Source organism: Limulus polyphemus, unplaced genomic scaffold, assembly GCF_000517525.1.
Source record: "Limulus polyphemus unplaced genomic scaffold, Limulus_polyphemus-2.1.2 Scaffold4197, whole genome shotgun sequence".
In the NCBI taxonomy this organism is placed as follows: Eukaryota; Metazoa; Arthropoda; class Merostomata; order Xiphosura; family Limulidae; genus Limulus; species Limulus polyphemus.
This window is the reverse complement of record NW_013669807.1, coordinates 40,604-60,151: the sequence shown is the minus strand read 5'-3', so window position 1 is coordinate 60,151 and position 19,548 is coordinate 40,604. Positions and strand designations below refer to the sequence as shown.

The following is a 19,548-nucleotide window of genomic DNA, read 5'->3' as shown; positions in this document are numbered from 1 at the left end:
TTATTTAATTAAATAAAAATTTTAAGTGCATTACTATCTATAGTATAAAAAATTAGGGTTAACTTTGAAACCCAACAGCAAGAAAAAAGGAGATTGGGTAAGTACTTTATTTCTTGTTTTTGATATTTAATCATTATTTATTATTATAAAAGTAAGTAAAATCTAAAAAATATGGATATTTTTAAGTTACTTAAGACTAGATTAGGTAAAATAAGTAATAATAATATAATTAAAATGGTTCACAAGGTGCGCACGTGAGCAGCTCGTGGATAATGTAATTTGATAGCATAACGTGAGCTGCACGTTCCCTAAGTGATTTATAACTTATAATGGCATGAATAGTATTTAGACATGGTTCAAAGGGCAATAAAACAATAAAATTTAATGATAAATAGATGTATACTGTTACGAACTTAGAACTACTTGGGATAAACGAATGTAGTTTCATGTTATAATTTGAAGTCATTCTAGAAAGAAAAAAAGGGTAATTTAAGTTTATTTCGATTTTTTTTGGTGGTTCCAATGTCGGTTGAATTGACCAATCCCGTTTCGAGATAAGGTAGAGAAATTAACAGATAAACTATAACGTTTTACTGAGAAAAAACATTTGAAATGCATTTAGGAGGTTTTAGGGAATACATAAAGGAAATTTGAGATTTTTGAGATGAGGAAAAGTATTTTTAGTTTTAACATGAAAATTACTTTGCACATGGACTATTCAAAATAAATACTCAATATATTAATGGACAAATCTTTATTTTATTTTATTAAAAATACTTCACTAAAAATATGATGTTTTTGTATGTGAAAGACTTATAATACATGTCATTTCTATTGATAAATGTTAATCTCGAAACTAAGCAAAAAAGGAGACAGATACATGGCAACCTGAAAGACTGCCAAGTTTTGTGAAGATATACATACTATTTTGAAAGTTAGAAGTATTAAATCTATAAAGACTTTAATCGAGTACAAAGAGGTCACGTGGTAGGTCAAATTGACCGAGCCTGTGTTGAGAGAGTTAACTAAAGAAAGTAGTGACCAATTCTGAAGGCTCTATGGAGTAAATTTATGTACCTAATGGCATGAGTTTCAGCCACCCATCAGACCTAGTGAATTCTGAAAGGAATTTTTACAAATTTGTCATAAGTCAAAATGTTTGTATGCAGTGAAGTATGGAGACAAATAATAGCAAGGCAAAAGATTTAGTTTTAGTAAAAGGAACATTTATGAACTTTGGATAAGTTAAAATTTCACTATTTTTCTTAATGTCTTCTGTAAAAGAAGATTAGTTAATTACAAGAGGAAGGAGATACTGGAGATAAAGTGAACAATGGAAAGAATAGGAAAATTTAAGTAATAATAACTTCTGATCAGAGTAAGACAAATACTTAGAGCAAAACTACAAATCAATCTGGCCATCAGTACAGCTAATTAAATATACTTTCTTATATTTCTACTTCTCAGTTCTCCCATTACTGGAAGCACCCATCTTAACCCGTTACTTGCCGTGGCCATTTTGTCTTATTGTGATGGCAAAATCATTTGTGAATTGAAAAAATGATATTTTATTGGATTTCAGATTTTATTTTTGTAAATAGTAGCATAACATTCAATTATTTGTACAAAATTGTATTGTTTAATGAAGTTTAAAGAGGAATTTAATGAAAAATATGTTTCTTAAACTACATACATTTATGAAAGTTTTTATGAAGTTTCAATCATATTCATCCACTAGTTTTATTGTTGGAATGAAATATAGCAAGACTTGCATTGCCTACTAAGAAAGTTAGTAGCCGGTAATCATCGGGTTAAAATGTGAAAAATAAAGTTTTCACTCTGATAATGAGTAAATACACCTGTAAAAATTTTGTTTTTCGTTATCCAAGAAGAAAAATCATTAAAAAACAACAACAAATGGAAAGTAAGCAACTGATCCTGTGCCACTGAACAAACTCATATAAAACCCTGTTTAATTATCAGATTATCCATAAAAGAAAGCTATGAAGAGAAAAATTCAACATTTTCCTTACCTGATGAAAGACATTCAAAACACCACATGCAAAGACAGGTACAGTAGCATCAGTGAGAGCAGAGTTTCCTAGTTGCAAATTCTTCTCTAGAAGAAACATCCAAAAGTAATCACCTAATTTTATTTTCACATAAAAAGAACAAACCCAAAACTTTTAAAGTTTTTTTTTCATAATAATTCTGTATATTGTATTTGTCTTGATTGTTTGAAGCAAGTTAAGTTAACTCTTTCACTGCCACATTTATAGTTAAGCAACTCTCCTAGTATCAGTTTTTTATTATTTTAAATACATAATAAGAAACAAAATACACATACTTTATTTATGTATCTAACACTTGAAAGTGATAAATTCTCTGAAGACTGAAGAGGAACACCCTTCCTTCGTTGTGGTACAAAATACATAACTCTCACACAGCGTACTACAAGGGGATACACATGTGCCCAAGGCAATGAAATAGTTAACTATATTTGTCATTTAGTGCTTTTTATGTTATACAGTTCCTTGAACCTAACCAAACACATGTATGGTGTTTAGAAATGTCTCTTTTACTCACATAGTAATCCCATAATTACCAAAGTTAGATAAACTAAAAATACAATCATATTAAATTTAAAACTCTGAGATTATGTTGCAAAACCCTTTTGTTACTGTATTTTATCTAATGAAAACAGTAAATTGTAATAATGGTTTTTCTTAACGCAAGTAAAATTCATTTTGTCCTCTTCAATATGTACAGACTTTGTTTACGGGGGTGTAAAAAGTACTACAATATGTTACTCAAGTATCCATCCTGAAAATTACTTAAGTTAGAGTAAAAAAAAAGTATCTACTGAATAAGTACTCAAGTAACAAAAGTAAAAAGTACACCCATCTACAGTTCTCTCTAACCCTACATGTATGTTGCAGGTCATGAGATCTAGAAACAAAACCCTGTATGGAAAATATTTACCAAACTATGTAAATTACCAGTGAATAGCAATGATGTAAGATTTATCATTCTTTTAGTTATCTAGAACACATTTGTTGTAAATAACTGATTACTATGGCATTCACAACTACACTTAGGTTTAAGCCAACTCATACAAGCAACTGTGCATGAACTTATTACAACAGTAATGCCAATAGTGAATATTGTACAAATCTTATTGTTTCAGAATAAACTCTACAGGGAATTAAAAAACAAGTAAATGAATTCAACCAACTATATTATGCACAAAAGTTTTTATTTAATTTGAGAAGCAACTGGTTTTCAAAGTTGCCACAGTCAAGCCTTGCATGGAGAGGGCTGAAAGTCTGACCAGCAGAACTGATGAGACACTCGCAGACAGCAGAGGCAATGCGTGTTCAAACATATGGCTATATCAGGTAGGATGGAGAAAGGCTGGAAAATCTCCATACCATTAACAGAGCATGCCAGGTATGCCTCTAGGTCCCTCTTCCCAAAGCTATGCTGTGGCTTCAGAGTTCCCATGCACGCCTTGCGTTTTGACTGCCTGCCACAAATTTGACTTTTGAGAATAGTAACAAAATGAAAGGTAGTGCAGTAAAATTACAAGTAATATTCCTAAAAATTACCTTAAGTTAGAGTAAAATTATTTGAAAATATAAATATTTTTTAAAAAGTAGATACTGAAAAAGTTACTCAAGTAAAGTTACTTCATTACATTTACACTCCTGATTTTTTAAATAACAGAATGAATAGTAGGACAATACTAAAAATTCTACCAACTCATGACCTTAAGCCTAGCTTCGTATTCTTTTTCACAAAATGAATAAAGTCTCAAACTGTTTTTTAATAGAAAGTATATGAATAAAAAAAAACACTATCAAAGACTTAAGGTATTTTCTATATATGAAATGCTTATTTATTTTAAAATTACAGTTTGTTCCAACAACATACCCATATCTTGTTGAGAAAGGTTGAGAACACTGCTGAAAACTGGCTTAACCTTTGTCTGAGTGAAGTTTCTACCAAACAAATGACACAACTGTTGCATAGTCTCAACAATGGAGTGTACCGAACTCTGGCAGTGTGAATCAACCAAGGACACCAATTTCATCAAGCTTGGAAGACTAAAAGAAAAAAGTATACTGTATAAACTACTGAGGCCTAATTCCTACTTTATTTAAACTAGCTGAGGGTGCCCATTAGGAAAGCAAAAACTGTATAAAGGACAATGTTAGATAATGTTTTCCTTCCTTGTTTCTTTTGTTATTAATATCCCTAATGACCTCATTAGATGTTAATTACATACACTGATTTGTAAAAATTAATAACTGACTCATTTAACTAATTAGGTATTTAAGTGCCCTAAATCAGGGTCATTTTTTTCATCCCCCTTTTTGGGTAAAAATCCTAAAACAAATGCCCATATACAGTCAGACAGTTCTTAATTAACATATAAAAAATTATGATAATTGTACCAGCCAACTGTTGGTAATAGAAGTCGAAACTCTACAAGAAAAGTGGAAATGTGCCCTTTTTTTATTCCCCATTCTCAGACAAAAACTGTAAAACAAAACAACCCATGTATACTGTTCAGAGTTCTAGATAAGATTTTCGGTCAATGAAATCCAACATTCCAATGAGGTGTTTAAAACAATCCACCTTTTTTCTCCTTAAAATATAAATGATTCTTACATATTATAAAGCCTAAGGCTTAGGGTTTATAATATGTAAATATTTGTATCTTAAGGAGAAAAAGGGTACATGTACAATTCATTACCTTGACAATGCTTTGCCACATAGAGGTAGTAGTCTGAAAAAAGCCATTATTTCTTAAAGTACTTCCCTGCAGTCCTATATCACAAAACTGGTCTGTGTAGTTTGATTAGCCTGCTCAAAATCTGATATGACTAGCTTAAGCCTTTACACCACAGCTGAATGAATATGAATAACTGAGTTTATAACTGACTAGTATCTTTACACTTCCTGTGTCTAAGTCTTTTACAGCTCTGGCTCCATTAAATAATATATCCTGAACTGTGACTAGATTTAAAAGATTCCAGCACTTCCTGTGCATTATTACCAAGAACTAACTGTTTAACTTCAAAAACGTCCACATAATTACATGTTAAACTTATATACTGTACTTGTTCAACAACTCCTACGGGAGCCGAAGCACTCATTAGGATTCTTAGCCCTAGGTCCCTTTCTTCTTTTGTAACCCATAGCCTGACTGCTCTAAATGGATCATAATTTGATAACTGAATATTAATCATTTGAACATTTAAAAAACTGTCTGGAGTTTCTGCTTTCAATGAACATCTGTATCTGTTTTTTATTCTATTTTTGGCACTGAAACTCCTTTCACACTCAACACTTGCAACAGTTATACATAGAGCTATTGTACACAGCTTTACAAATGTAGGCATCACTTCTTTATGCAGTTGTATAACCCTCTGGAACAGACTCTGAGTAGGTAAATGTTTGTATGAGCTTGAAATCATATACCTTTTAGCATGGGCCACTCTTACTTGAGCTTTTCTTTGTCTAAGAGTTTGCCGACTTGTTTTTGTTCTTCTCTTTTTTAACATACCTTATATATACTAATAAATGTTTCTGTATTGATAAATCTGTGTTTTCATCTATCATTATTGCATATGTCTTGGACTAAAGGGTTTCTTCTATAAGTGACCTCTGAATAACTACTTATACATGACTGAATATCATTTATTGTTACATAACTTAAATTCTTATATTTAATATTTGCTCCATTCAACTTCTGTAACTCAAATAAACTGTTGACCTTATCAGATGGCAACTCCTCTTTTGACACATAAAAGACTGTATGAAACAATTTACTGTCATCATCTGATACAGAGACTGAATTATCTTCCTTGTTAACATCACTGTCATACATTTTCTTCTTGTCCACAGATTCCTTCAGTAAAACTTTCTTGGCCTGCTGGTGTTCTGAAGACAGCCCATGCCTCTCAATACTGTTCTTCTGAATATTAGGTGATCCCTCATTCACCCATTTGCTTCTCACTTTTCTCTCTATGCAAATGCTGCACTTCAGTGTCTTATCTAACCCTCTCACCAACCATCACTAACCATTGAAATTTTTTTTCTTCCAAGACTGAATTACCTTTCCAGAAACAATAGTTCCAGAGTGCTTTTTTGCTGTTTGACCACCAAGTTCAGTGCAAGAAATGATGAGGTTATCTACGATTTTGCGTACGACCTTTGCACTGTCTTCAGTTTTATCATGTCAAGTAAAAGATTTGTACATTGTGGTCTTATTTCTCACATAATTCTTCTTAAATCATCCTGGTTGCACACTAAACTGTTGATGAGACAAAATTTTTGTCATCCATGCATCATGAGTGCTTGATAAAGTAAAAAAAAAAATCGATAAGCTTCTGCCAACTCGGATTGCATCAGACTGACAGTTCCGCTAAAATTGAAGCAGCATGTTGTATTTACATGGATAGCAGAAAACCAGTCGCTCGTGCTCGATTAGCTTACATACCTTTATGCCAGATAAAGACAGTGAATCCGCACAGGCCGATATTCAAAGCATTTTTGTATGCCTAGATCTGATTTTTAATACATTTTTTAGGAAAAATATGTGTGAATATGCAGTACACATCCTAATCTAGAGCTCTGAGTGTCAGACAGTTTCCAGCTACCATCCACAAACTTCAATAATCATGTCAGCCAACTCTGAGTGAAAAATGCTAACACACACACACACACATAATGGATCATCTTTATAGAAACACTTTATAAAGATCATCTTGTGTACGGAAATGTGTAAATTTCTGGGCAAGTTCACTAAATGTATAACAGTTGATCTGACAGTATGAAAATAACCACATTATAGGGATTAAGGCTTGATCAAGTCACAAATTCAAGGTTACAATTTTAGGTGTTTTTATTGGCTGGTTTTTCTTCTGAAATTTCTCCAAATATACAAGTTCTTTGTTTAAGACTATCAAAATTAACTTTTAACATACATAACAATCTTCACATAAAAAAAAGGTAACTTACAAAGACTTTACTATCCAATCAAAACTGTCCCAGCTTCTGAACCATTCTTCTCCAATGTACTGATCAAAGGCTTTGACTTGGAGGAGAAATTTCTCCTTGTCTCCAGCAATAAACAGAGGATCAAGGAGTGGACTGGAAGCAACTGGCAAGCGATCAACTATTGAAAAAAAATTATTGCAATTTATTTTTGTTTTTTTTATATAAAACAATACATTACCTGACTTCACAACAAAAGCTACCACAAAAGAAGCTTCTGATTCAACATAACCAATAAAATTCAGTAAACACACTAATTTTCAGCATTCAAATATACTGAAAATTTTATTATTAATGCACTAAACTTTCTGACAATTTTTTCCTACAATCAACTAATATTTTTACAGAACCTAGTGATCAAAACCTTTAAAAGTCGATACACTGACATTTTTAGTATAATTATCAGGACATGAAGCAAGAATGATTTTGTTTTTTAGTGTTTTCCTTGTAATTTCCATAACTTTTTTGGTGTTGGATTCTTTATTTTAGTGCAAACCTACACAACTGGCTATGCGTCTGTGCTCTCTCCACTGCAGGGAATATACTCCAACTTTTAGCATTGCAAGTCTGTAAACTTACCATTGACCCACCAGGGGTCTTTTGCTGTTGGATGTGCTTGACTGCAAATACATGACATTTACAAGTATATCAACATTTTACGCATTCGTAAGCTGTGATAAGTAAGTGAGTGGTGTTTTGTAAGTAATGACCTACATTGTGTTTCATTGTACTTTGTTTTGATAAATTCTGTTAGTTATAATGTTTAAAATAACTTTAACTAATTTTTTGAATTAAGCTTAACACAAAGTTTTTAATTAAATTTTGAAGCAATGAAAATTATTTTTCATTGAAGCTTAATATCTGATTTCAGGACAAACCTAAATCTCCTAAACTGAATGAAACTTGATAATATTATTGGGATCATGGCTGAAAAATGTCATTAACCATTATAGATTTTAGTTTTCTTAAGTATAGGTTTAGAACATCATGCACTTCAAGTCATTAATTAATAAGTAACTTTTTAGCAGTAATCTATAAACAATAGTTAACATATTTTCAACCATAAGTTTGAAATGTAAACGATAAAACATTACTTATGTAAAGTGTATCTTTTTTTTCATACCTTCATTATCTCCCATTTGACAATATTCTTCTATTTTTTCTGTGAAGGGCCCACTTTGCACCACAGAAACAAACAAAAATGGCAGTGAAGCATGCAATGCTCTCATAAGAGGCTGTTCTTCAACTTGTGTAGGACTTTCTTCATTCCTCATGTGTGATAAAGCCTTTTAGCAACACAAAGGGTATAGGTAATATAAAACCACAAGTACCATGGTAATTTACTTTCAGGTTACACAGTCTAAAACTTAAGAATGTGACTTCTTTTTTAATACACTCATTAAACTTAATTGGTTTTCTAATTTCTTAACATCAGCTTTAAAGGATAATACTTTTTCTCTAAATATTCACATGAATAATTCTGAAGATAGATGCTCTTCATAAAAAAGTTGAAGTATAAATTTCAACATCAAATTTAAACTTATCCCACTAGTGATATATATTTGCATTATTCATCTTACCTGCCACTAGTACACAAGATACAATAGTTAAATGTTTATTACATGTATAAAAATTTAACAAAAACAATCTTAATAACAAAACATAAGATGCATTTTTCATTACTCCACTGAAAAGCATTAAAAACTAAGAGCATCCAGTGCTGTTTACAGCATTTGTCAAGCTCTCTTCTAACTGTCCAACAGTAGTTTAAAATATTGTCCAGCTCTAACCTTTAGTTGTTCTTCAAGGCCTCTCATCAGTGTTGGTATGAAGTCACTTTCTAGTCTTCTCTGTTCCAAACCCCACACAGCAACTGATGGGAGGAGCACAGAAAGCGAAACTTCTACCACGCTAGATCCACTGTCTTCCATAGTGTGAAGTAATAGTTCTGTTACCTAAAATTCAAATTTCTTATAGTTTTCACCCCTTTTAAACTCAGAATGATAATATTTGTTGTTTAAAGCAGATGATTATTCAAGAAATAAATGAAAATGTCTGGTCTTTACAGATGATTATTTGAATTAAAGTAGGTTTGTTTTAAATATAATAGTTATTGGTATAGCTATATATTTAATATTTTTTTCAGTTTAACAGAAATAAAAGTACCGAATGAATTTTTAATCCCATTATACATGTACAAGAAGAAAGTACTTGGTATCAAAACAAAGTACATTATATTGTTTATATTGACCAAGCACCTCTTAATTGTTTCTTTGTTACTTATTGCTAGCTGAACAATTACACTTGTGCAAGAGATTAACCACTGAAGTTATACTTTTTCCAACAAGTTAGATCGTAAATTAAATGTCTCACTACGGGTATGTTAAAGAGCTCATGTTATGACCTTTTACAGAGTTACATTCAAAATTTAATTAAACAACTTTAATATCAATGCAAATGAATAAATTTCACATTACAATGTAGTTAATAAATCAAATTATAATACTATATAAGTTTTAGATTCTCAAGTTTATAAGAAAATATTTAAAAATATCCTCAATCTCTTTAGGTCTTCCCTCTTCTTGAATTTACTCTGAAGTATAGAACTTAACACAAATTACGTATTATAATACAGATATTATAAAATAAAATTTAGTTTTTATAGTTTTCAATCTTCTTTGTTTACAGAGACATAAACTAACAAATCAGACTCACTTGTGACATCAAACGTGTCATATCCTCGCTTTTACAAATTGCCAATAACTCTCTGAGATTTTATATCATTTATAACCAATAGAAAGCTAAAGTTTTAATCTCCCAAATAATGTAATATATTATGTTGTTTTCAGTGCAGAGTATTGTCTATTTTGTCTTCAGTTTGAAAGTTTCTCTCACAGTGGTCAGATCAAGAAGCTTAGAGAAATTTTTAAGGCTCTTATGAACATAGTTAAAAAGTTAGATAAATTACAATAGTTATAGAATATTGTTTGCTTTGTGTGTGTGTTATTATACTGTGTTTTTAGGTGCATTATTTAAGTAAATAAAAATTTTTAGTGTACTATCAGTATGAAAAAAAAGTAGGCTTAAGTTTCACTGACAACAGACACCAAAAAACAAGGTAAGTACTATTTCTTGCTTCTTGTATTTATTTTTTATGTATTGTTATAAAAGTACCTAAAATGTAACAATTTAAACATATTAGGTTAGATTAAGCAAAATAATGACAAAAAATAATAATAATTCTCCACTAAGTATGCTCACAAGTAGCTTGTGTGTTACACCACTCAAGAGGGTAACTTGAGCTACTTGTTCACCAAGTGATTTACAACTTGTATGAAATGATAATTAGACACAGTTCAAAGGGCAATAAAATTAAGTATGAACAGATGTATACTGTTATGGCTTTAAGCTATTTAGGATAAACAAATGTAGTTTCATGTTATAATTTGTTGTCATTCTAGAAAAAAAGGGCAATTTAGATTTATTTTATATTTTTTTGTGGTAGTTAATACGGTTGGTCAAAACAATCGAGTTCATATAAAATTAGGGTAGAGAAAATATAAAATTCATAAAATTTTATTGAATAAAAACATTTTATATTTATTTACAACATTATAGATGTTAAAATTTGAAAATTTTCAGATGAAGAAAAGTATTTTTAGTTTTAACATGAAAATTAATTTGCACACAGAATATTCAAACAAATACTCAATATATTCATTAACAAATCTTTATTTTATTTTAATAAAAATACTTCACTAAAAATATGATTTTTGGTATGTGCAAAATTTGTAATATTAACTGAAAGACTGCCAAATTTCATGAAGATATATGCACTATATTGAGAGTTATAAGTATTAAATCTATAAAGACTTTAAATGAGTAAAAAAGGTCATGTGGTCGGTCAAATTGACCAACCCCATATTAAGAGAGTTAATACTGGATCTATAGTATTTACATTTGTATGGTTTTACCTGAACAAACTTATCACTATCAGATATATGAACCAGCAGTACAGCCAGACTTCGTGCTGCCGCTTCGCGGACGACTTCCTCTTTGTCGTCACAAAGCATCTGCTGTAGCATTGACAGCAGTAGCGAACTACAAATTTCTGGCTGCAATACAAAAATGTAACAATAACTTAATAACCAAGCAAATGTTTATTTTGTACATCAATTTCATAATCACCAAACTTTTATGTTAAATATCTGTTACTTTCCACAAAATAATTTGCTAATATAATTAAGTGTAGCTGAAATCTTGGAAAACAAAAGTTTAAAAACATGAAGAAATACACACAATAAAGTTAATTTCTAAATCAGATAACCATAACACTCAACTTGAGGAGATAGTTTCATTTTCAAACAGTGTATACATAATAAAGTCACAATAAACTCAAATATACTACTTAAGTATGGTACAGTACTGATTTATTGGATAAAAAGTTTGTTTTATACCTATGACAGTAATTTTAAAACTATATGTGATGTTCTTGATGTATCAAGTTCAGCTTTTGTTTGTTTCAGAGCAAAGTCACACTGGGCTATCTGCTGTGTCCACCATGGAGAATAGAACCATGGATTTTAAGACCTAAAGCTTAATTACTGTTAAGTGTGTTTAAAATGCAGGATGCTCTTTTACACGCACATTAAATTGTCTTTGGAAGTTATTTCTAATAAACAGTGGGAGAAAATACAAAACACAACTATAATATCAAAAGCTTAGAAGACACTTTAGGAGTTGAGTTTTCAAATTACATTGTTTTATCTTTGAAACAACCTTTTTTTTTATTGAATCATTTTAATATAATGTTTTCCAAAGATTATGGAACACCTAATCAAGTTTATTCAAATCTGCTTTTAAAAGTATGAATTTTGGCCATCAAGGTTTCTGGTTTTTGGTGAAGCATGGTACAAACATCTGGAAAAAACATTTTACCATTATGTTTACAAAGCAAGACATTTTCTTTCTCATTCCTCTGTCAATTTTCTTACATCTGATTTGCTTTTGAAGCTATTCAGTTGAAACTGATACTTCGTGCATGGAAACATGAAGCCAATGCAAGTTTTCACAGAGGATGCAAGTTTTCATTTCAGATCAAAAAACTTAAAATAGTATTAATGGTTCTACAAGTAAATCTTAATAAATTATATATTCAAATAATGATCATATTTTAGCTCCATACACAGTTGGATGCTGTTTCTATACAAAAGTATCCTGCTGCTTTTCTTTTTATACTAAAGTCTATTCTTTAATATGAAATAATTGAACCATATATCATGTACAGAAAATTATATTTCATACAAATTATTAGAAGTTTATTTGAGGTCTATATGAAAATCTTATAAATTCATTTCTCAAGCCAAAAAGCTAAAGCAAAGCAACAAAATCTATTACACATGTACTTACAGGAACATGAGAAGCAAGAACACCACAGGACTCGGCAACTAACAGTCTTCGTTCCGGGTATTTGTGAGCAAGCTGCAAATGTAACCATTACTGTAGTATAGAAAGTTTAAAGTAAAATACAAAAGTCACCATACTACAGGATATATATATAACATTCAGTTTTTAGAAGACAAACATAAAAAAATTAAGACAAGTTAAAATATGTGATATTGATACTGTGCTACAAAGCAACTTTTTTTACCTCAATTATGAACATAAATGTTTGATATTTTCTCTGAAATCATGAGTTCTTTAAGAACAGGTCAAAGCACTCCCATCCATAGTAAGGCTTGTTTTACTAATAAAATGGTAAAAATTTTTATCTTTTCTCAAAACAGTATATAAATTCCTACATTGAGGATAATATGAAACAGCTGTAATTAACAATAGAGATATTAAGATATTAAGTTAAAAAAAAACTATCAATATGTCGGGAAAGATATTGGGATAACAGCTAATCCCAAACTGATTACAGTTTACACTTACACAAAGCATACAATTATGTATTAGAGAAAGCCAGAAAAAATCTTAACAACTTACTTGTTCCCAGCACTGTGGCAAGAGTTCTGATTCAACTCTTGTCGGGCCTAAGTGTTTGGCAATGGCAACAAAGCCTGCAAGAATCATATGTCTAGAAAAAGATATCACAATGTCAGTTAAAATATGTTTGATATTATATTACACTGCCATAGGAAGCAATTTTTGAGTGGTCAGGCCATTGCTATATTTCCATTTCTAGGTGGTCTGGAGGCATGCCCCCCAGAAAATCTTTGAAAATTTAATGCTATGAGATTGAATCTTGAGCTATTTTAACTATAAATATTGTATACACACAATGTAATGTATTAAATTAAAAGAAACAAGTTTTAATACATAAGTTTGTTTGTTTTTTAATTTTGTGCAAAGCTATCTGCGCTAGCCGTCCCTAATTTAGAAGTGCAAGACTAGAAGGAAGGCAGCTAGTCATCACCACCCAATGCCAACTCTTGGACTACTCTTTTACCAACGAATAGTGGGATTGACCGTCACATTATAATGCCCACACAGCTGAAAGGGCGAGCATGTTTGGTGTGATGGGGATTCGAATCGGCGACCCACAGATTGCGAGTCGAGCGCCCTAACCACCTGCCCACGCCGGGCCTAATACATAAGTTGTAGCTATACATGCCATGGCCTGACTGGTCTTACTGCTTCCTACGGTCCTGTATTACAAACTAAGAGTAATGATAATGAGTGTTAACAAATGTTTGTGATTCCTCTTTTATTCAGCTTTAGTAGCTGTGACTCTTATGAGAAAAAATAACACAATAAATAGTTCATATAAAGGATAAAGAAGAGCTTATTTATTTTGTTTTTATGATTTATTTTTCTTCAGGTAGATAAGATATCCCTGAGCTGTATTACAACAGTCAAGGAGCATGCAGTGCTCAGAAATGGGATAGCTAAATACCAACTACAAAGAAGGGCTGATAACACATTATAATCCTATGTCTCCTTAGGAATTTCCTTGGGTAGTATTGCCATTCAAATCATGGTACCAGTAATTTTCTACAAGTCATTAAAATCTAAGTTGCTAGAAGTGACGATTTCAGAATATTGTGGTAGAGGGCATGGTGCTGATAAATGATCTCAACTCTTAAAGTATATGACATAAATTGACAAAGGTCCTAAAACTGAGCTCTGATGACATTAATTCAATTTGACAGAACTCCTTTTACAACAACCCTCTGCTTTTTTTCATCTATCAAATTTTCTATCCAATGAGCCAACCTATCCCCTATACCTAAAAGGTATCTTTTTTTTAACAAGCCTTTTATGTGGCACCTTGTCAAATGCTTTCTGAAAGTTAACATTGTCTTATCTCGAAAATGTATTTCCAATAATAACAACTCTCACACTGTGCATTGGGGAGTTCTGAGGAACAGTGCAATAGATGAACCAAGTTCCCTAAATTTTTAAAGCAAACCGACCTTAATTTATTCAATCCGATGATTGGCAAGGATGGGCTAGATCCCCTTATGTTTTACATGTGATAGTCAATGTGGTGGTCTAGCATAGTACAATAATACCACCCAGTCACCTTCTAAGTTGTCTTAGGTAACACCTCATTTCTACAGAGCCTGTTACCACCTAAATAAAGTCTATTACATTAGTGGTTGCTAGTGCAGAATTGGTTTGATAAAATCACACCTGCCTGAACAACACTCGCCACAGAGTGGGATCCTGTGGAAACGAGGTAAGGGACCCTGAAAGGTAAAGAAGAGACAAGCATAGCAATCAAAATACTCACCCCTCATTATAATCTAGTAGAAGTGATTAAAATAGTAACAGGTGGTAGTCGATAACCCTCAGATGAAGATACTGCCAGATCATGCAAATAATGTGAGATTAAAGTATTGGGGGAGGTCCACATACCAGCCATCACAATGTCATTCAGTGGGCCACTAAGGACATAGAAATGTGAAGAATCTAATTAGATTTGACTCATAGAAGTCTCTTCACCTTCAAAGACAGCCCAGAATAGGCAATACGGATCAATTTTATAAAAACCTTGTCAATGTAACTGGGAATATATCCTGGGAAACTGAATGATCCTTAATGAATAAAAAGATGGTCATAGAAGTGAGAAATAGTGATTAGAAGAATCGGTGAAAAGGACTTATGCCCTTCCCTAGCTGCCAGTTTCTTTGGGAAGAAGAACCAGTCTGAGGATGTAGGTAGAATAATAAAGTTTCCTATGCACAATCAGTGCAAACCACTCTGACAAGCAACGTCTGTAAGTCAGCAGTAATGAAAAATAAACCTTCAGGGAAAAGAAATACATGGCACATGAGGCTAAGGTCACAAACGGGTGTTGAGAAAAGGCATGTAATGCCACCTTAATATATGATTTAGGTAACTGGAATGGTCATTTGAGATAAAAGACCCGAAAGGACTTGTGGGAAATGGAGAGTCTCTAGTATCGAACGGTAATCAATAAGGCTGCCTTAAACAGGGGGTGATTGTGGAAGATGCAAAAAGCTCTGCCAAAGAGCCAGGTCTATACATCATTGCCAAAATGTGTGCCATTTCTGTTGATAAGTGTCCATTGCAGGACTAAGCAAAGACTGAGATAGATACATGGCAACCTTAGAAATTAAATCCCAACACTGTACGAAGGACTGCATAACCTCCATGCCTGAAGCCTGAGCTTCTGGATCATGGCTTCTTCCACAGAGATGGTCAAAGAGGAAGTGGAAGAGGTGGGCACTCCTGAAGGTACCACAGAAGCAGAAACCAGGGTGTAGCTGCTAATCTGGTGCTATCAACAGACCCAACAACAGGTTGGAACTAATCACAGTTAGTACCTTGGATAACATACAAATTGGAGGAAAGGCCTAGAGTTGTAATCCTGTCCCATCCTGATGGAATGCATTCATTGCCAAAGCCTAAGAGTGAGGTACTGAAAACCACGTTGCCAGTGGTTAGGTGTTCCAATGAGTGGCCAACCCACCAATCATCAGTTTTCAAAATGAGAGCCAATCCAATAGAAAAAGTTGTGTTGCAGCATCTATTCTGCTGGAAGAATATGTTTGGGTTGAGACAATTGATCTGTCATCCTGAACTGCAGTATCTGACCCACCCTTGTGCACAAAAAAATGCAGATAGTGGTGGGATGCTACCACTATGGCAATGTGCAGATAGGAGCTGACAACATCAAACTTGGACATCCATAATCCTAGTGAAAAATGCCAATCTCCTGTCTTCTTGGGCCCAACAAACTGATGGGAATAAAACCCTGGAAGAACCAGCATGATTCTCTCTCTCTACCCCCAGACCAACCAAACTCTGATAGCCCTAGAACTAAGCTCCAAAATCGGAGGATCTGAGGAAGATGGAAACCCTACAGGTTAAGTGGATCATGGTGGTGAAGATGTGAACTAAATGACTAATGCTGACTCAAGGACCTGTAGTGCCCATGGATCCATGGGTTAAGGTTTACCACACATCCAGAAATTCTTGGAGCCAAGCCCCCACAGACCCAGAAGGCATACATTAGTCACTGACACTGCTGGTGACTTACCAACCGAGAAGTGGAACCCTTAGATATGGACAGAATCTATTCTTGGTACCAATGAACCAAGGTGCTGATGTCGGGGTCAGGACCCACAAATTGAAGCAGAACTATGACCCCCTGTAGGAGGCAATGAAATTCGACTCCAACAACAACAACAGGGATGAATCTTGAAGCAGACAGCTGAACCAACATGCATGCTAACAATGGATCCAGCTTGCCATCAATGAAGGTGGTGATCCTGAGAAACTTTAAACAAAGTTTAGAGGGATAATGAATAACTCAGCACCATATATAGGGTGAGACGAATCCTAGAAAGTTGTTTATTTTAAGAAAACACGTTGCACCATTTACCGTGTCCACTGTGGGGAATCAAACACTGGATTTTAGAGTTGTTGACTTACCTCTGTCCCACCAGGGAACATTGATCTATTCAGATTAACTAAAACAATCTGCTTTAGAACCCCAAATTTCCAGGAGCAGATATATTGTTTGAGAATCGGAATATGCTTCCACCTGATAGTGGTTGACTAAATCACGTAGTTCTGACAACTGCTGTAGACAAGGTATAGTTGTTCTTTCATGTAACTGAGCAGTAAAACTCCATGCATGAACCACAATGTCAGTGGATGGAGGGAAAACTAAGAATTCACTCCCAGACCTTTCACCCATCAAGTATGGTGCTGGTTCAAAAGTAACTGGGGAAAGACCCAAAACATCACACCTTGATGGACTAATTGAAGAAAATGAGCCTGAGGCAGCTTATCCCACAGTGGTCTCCTGAGAAGCTAACAGAATAAAAGAAAGTGCAGGAAAAAACAATTCTAAATTATCTTCAGAATGTCCAATGATTGTTGAAAAACTCTACAATCAGAGGTAGGAACGACCTGATTTGCTTCTGTGCCAAAAATAATAATCTGGGAATTCATGCCGTACATCATTTTGCCAAACGAGATATTTTTTTTATCAAAACCACCTAACACAAAGAACGCTCAAAGTATCTCCAACGCTCGCACCACAGAAAAACCCGTTAGTGAAAGCTTTGTCAAGAAAAAGTGATAACATTATCTGAATGAGGTGCTTATATACAGTACCAGGATAAAGGGCACATTGACAAAGGTGGAGTGCGTCACAAGACAAATATTGCCTAGGGCAATTAAGTGGGGTACAAAAGACTGGAGCAAGCGTGAATAAATCGGACCAATACTTTTAGATGGGCAAAGGAAGAAACCTAGCAGTAATATAAGAGGAGGTGAGAATGTTTTGTTTGGAAATCCAGATACACCAAATCTACACCCTTACCTTCATCTACATAAGAAGTAACCTCTTCAAAGAGTGTCAAAAGATTAGTAAGACAAGATTTTCCCATAGTGAAAAGATGTTAACTATCCAACAAAATATTTTAACTTTTTAAATGACTTTTATAAGACTTTCAAAACCTTTTCCCACAGTGGATGTAAGTTTAACAGGCCTATAATTACTGGGATAATGTTTATCATCTCCCTTGAAAAGAGGAGTAACATTAGCTAACTTCTAATTCTCTGACACCTGTCCACTATTCAGGAACTGACAAAAAAAAAAGAATAGCAAGTGACTCGCGTATACAATCCTTAACCTCTTCAAAAACCCTCGAGTACATACTATCTGGCCTAAGTGCTTTATTATTCTTTAAACTTCACAATTGTTTTCTTAAAAAGCCCAGAATTAATGTGCTTATCTTGTTGAGTCTTGTTTACACCTAGCAACTATTCAGGTTGTGGAATATTTTTTAAATCTTCATTAGCAAAAACTGAAGAAAAAATAGAATTTAATCATCCTGTCATCCCATAAACGTTAGATATTAGTCTTCTAGTATCATCCCTCAAAGGCCCTACATCCATTCTAACATCTTGCTTATCCTTAATGAATTTGAAGAAATCCTTATTATATATTTTTACATTTTCAGACTAACTTTTTTTCATATAGTTTTCATGATTTCCTAACTTCTATTTTGACAAACTCTCTTGACCTTCTATAGTTCTTCAAATCTCCCATCATTGCAGTGAATTTGAACTTCTTATAATTATATTGCTTTTCTTTAACTCTGTGAGACAACCTGGTTTTTTACTTGCAGCCATCCTTTTCTTTTTATAAGAAACATGCCTATCTTGAATTTTTAAGAATTTATGTAAAAAATATTTCCACATTTGATCAGTATCTCAAACTAATTAATTCAGTTGCCCAATTCACAGCACATAATCCTTGTCTCATCTCTCCAACATTTTCTTTTTTGAAATTTGGAACCAAAATATCATCATGTCTTATCTCTAGATGCAGCAGAACATCAAATCTAATCGAACATGATCACTTGCACCCAGATGTTCCCCAACCTCAAACATTTCTTTATTGATTGGCAGTTTACTCTGGCCATATGTAGCTTAAGGCACTCTGATGTAAATGGTAACTTTTCATTCCTTATTATTTCTTATAAAACACCCAGTACCTTTTGCTGTTAGTAGCAGTTCCTGTTTTTGGTTCCTTTGTACACAATAAGCAAACACACTTTTCATTAGATTTTTCAGAATTTCCATTTAAAACATCAGATTCACCCATTCTAAGCCAATGACTTCACTGGGAAGCTACTTGTGGAATCCCAATCTGTCAGTTAGTGGAGAGATAGTAGTGCTCTGCACACCAGTGTTCTAAGAATCGTGCTAATGTATACTTTGTAATGGTACTTAACACCAGTGTTCTAAGAATCATGCTAATGTATACTTTGTAATGGTACTTAACACCAGTGTTCTAAGAATCGTGCTAATGTATACTTTGTAATGGTACTTAACACCAGTGTTCTAAGAATCATGCTAATGTATACTTTGTAATGGTACTTAACACCAGTGTTCTAAGAATACGTGCTAATGTATACTTGTTAATAGGTACTTAACACCAGTGACGATAAATAAAGTAGTTACTAAATTACTCCTAGTTGTCTGTGTCAAGTT

At 33.1% G+C, this 19,548-nt stretch overlaps 1 protein-coding gene across 2 annotated transcripts in view; it reads right to left on the bottom strand.

Annotated features, from left to right (window-relative positions):
* The window catches only part of LOC106470748 (lisH domain and HEAT repeat-containing protein KIAA1468 homolog), a 73,321-nt gene that overhangs the window by 17,382 nt on the left and 36,391 nt on the right, over nucleotides 1-19,548 (bottom strand). For both annotated transcript variants that reach the window (XM_013931314.2, XM_022399383.1), the window contains exons 10-17: nucleotides 13,054-13,144; nucleotides 12,475-12,546; nucleotides 11,040-11,180; nucleotides 8,856-9,020; nucleotides 8,189-8,351; nucleotides 7,030-7,186; nucleotides 3,934-4,106; nucleotides 2,034-2,119 (exon numbers count right to left, since the gene is read on the bottom strand). In XM_013931314.2, the coding sequence (XP_013786768.1) occupies nucleotides 2,034-2,119; nucleotides 3,934-4,106; nucleotides 7,030-7,186; nucleotides 8,189-8,351; nucleotides 8,856-9,020; nucleotides 11,040-11,180; nucleotides 12,475-12,546; nucleotides 13,054-13,144 (1,048 nt within the window). The remainder of the gene's footprint in view (nucleotides 1-2,033; nucleotides 2,120-3,933; nucleotides 4,107-7,029; nucleotides 7,187-8,188; nucleotides 8,352-8,855; nucleotides 9,021-11,039; nucleotides 11,181-12,474; nucleotides 12,547-13,053; nucleotides 13,145-19,548) is intronic.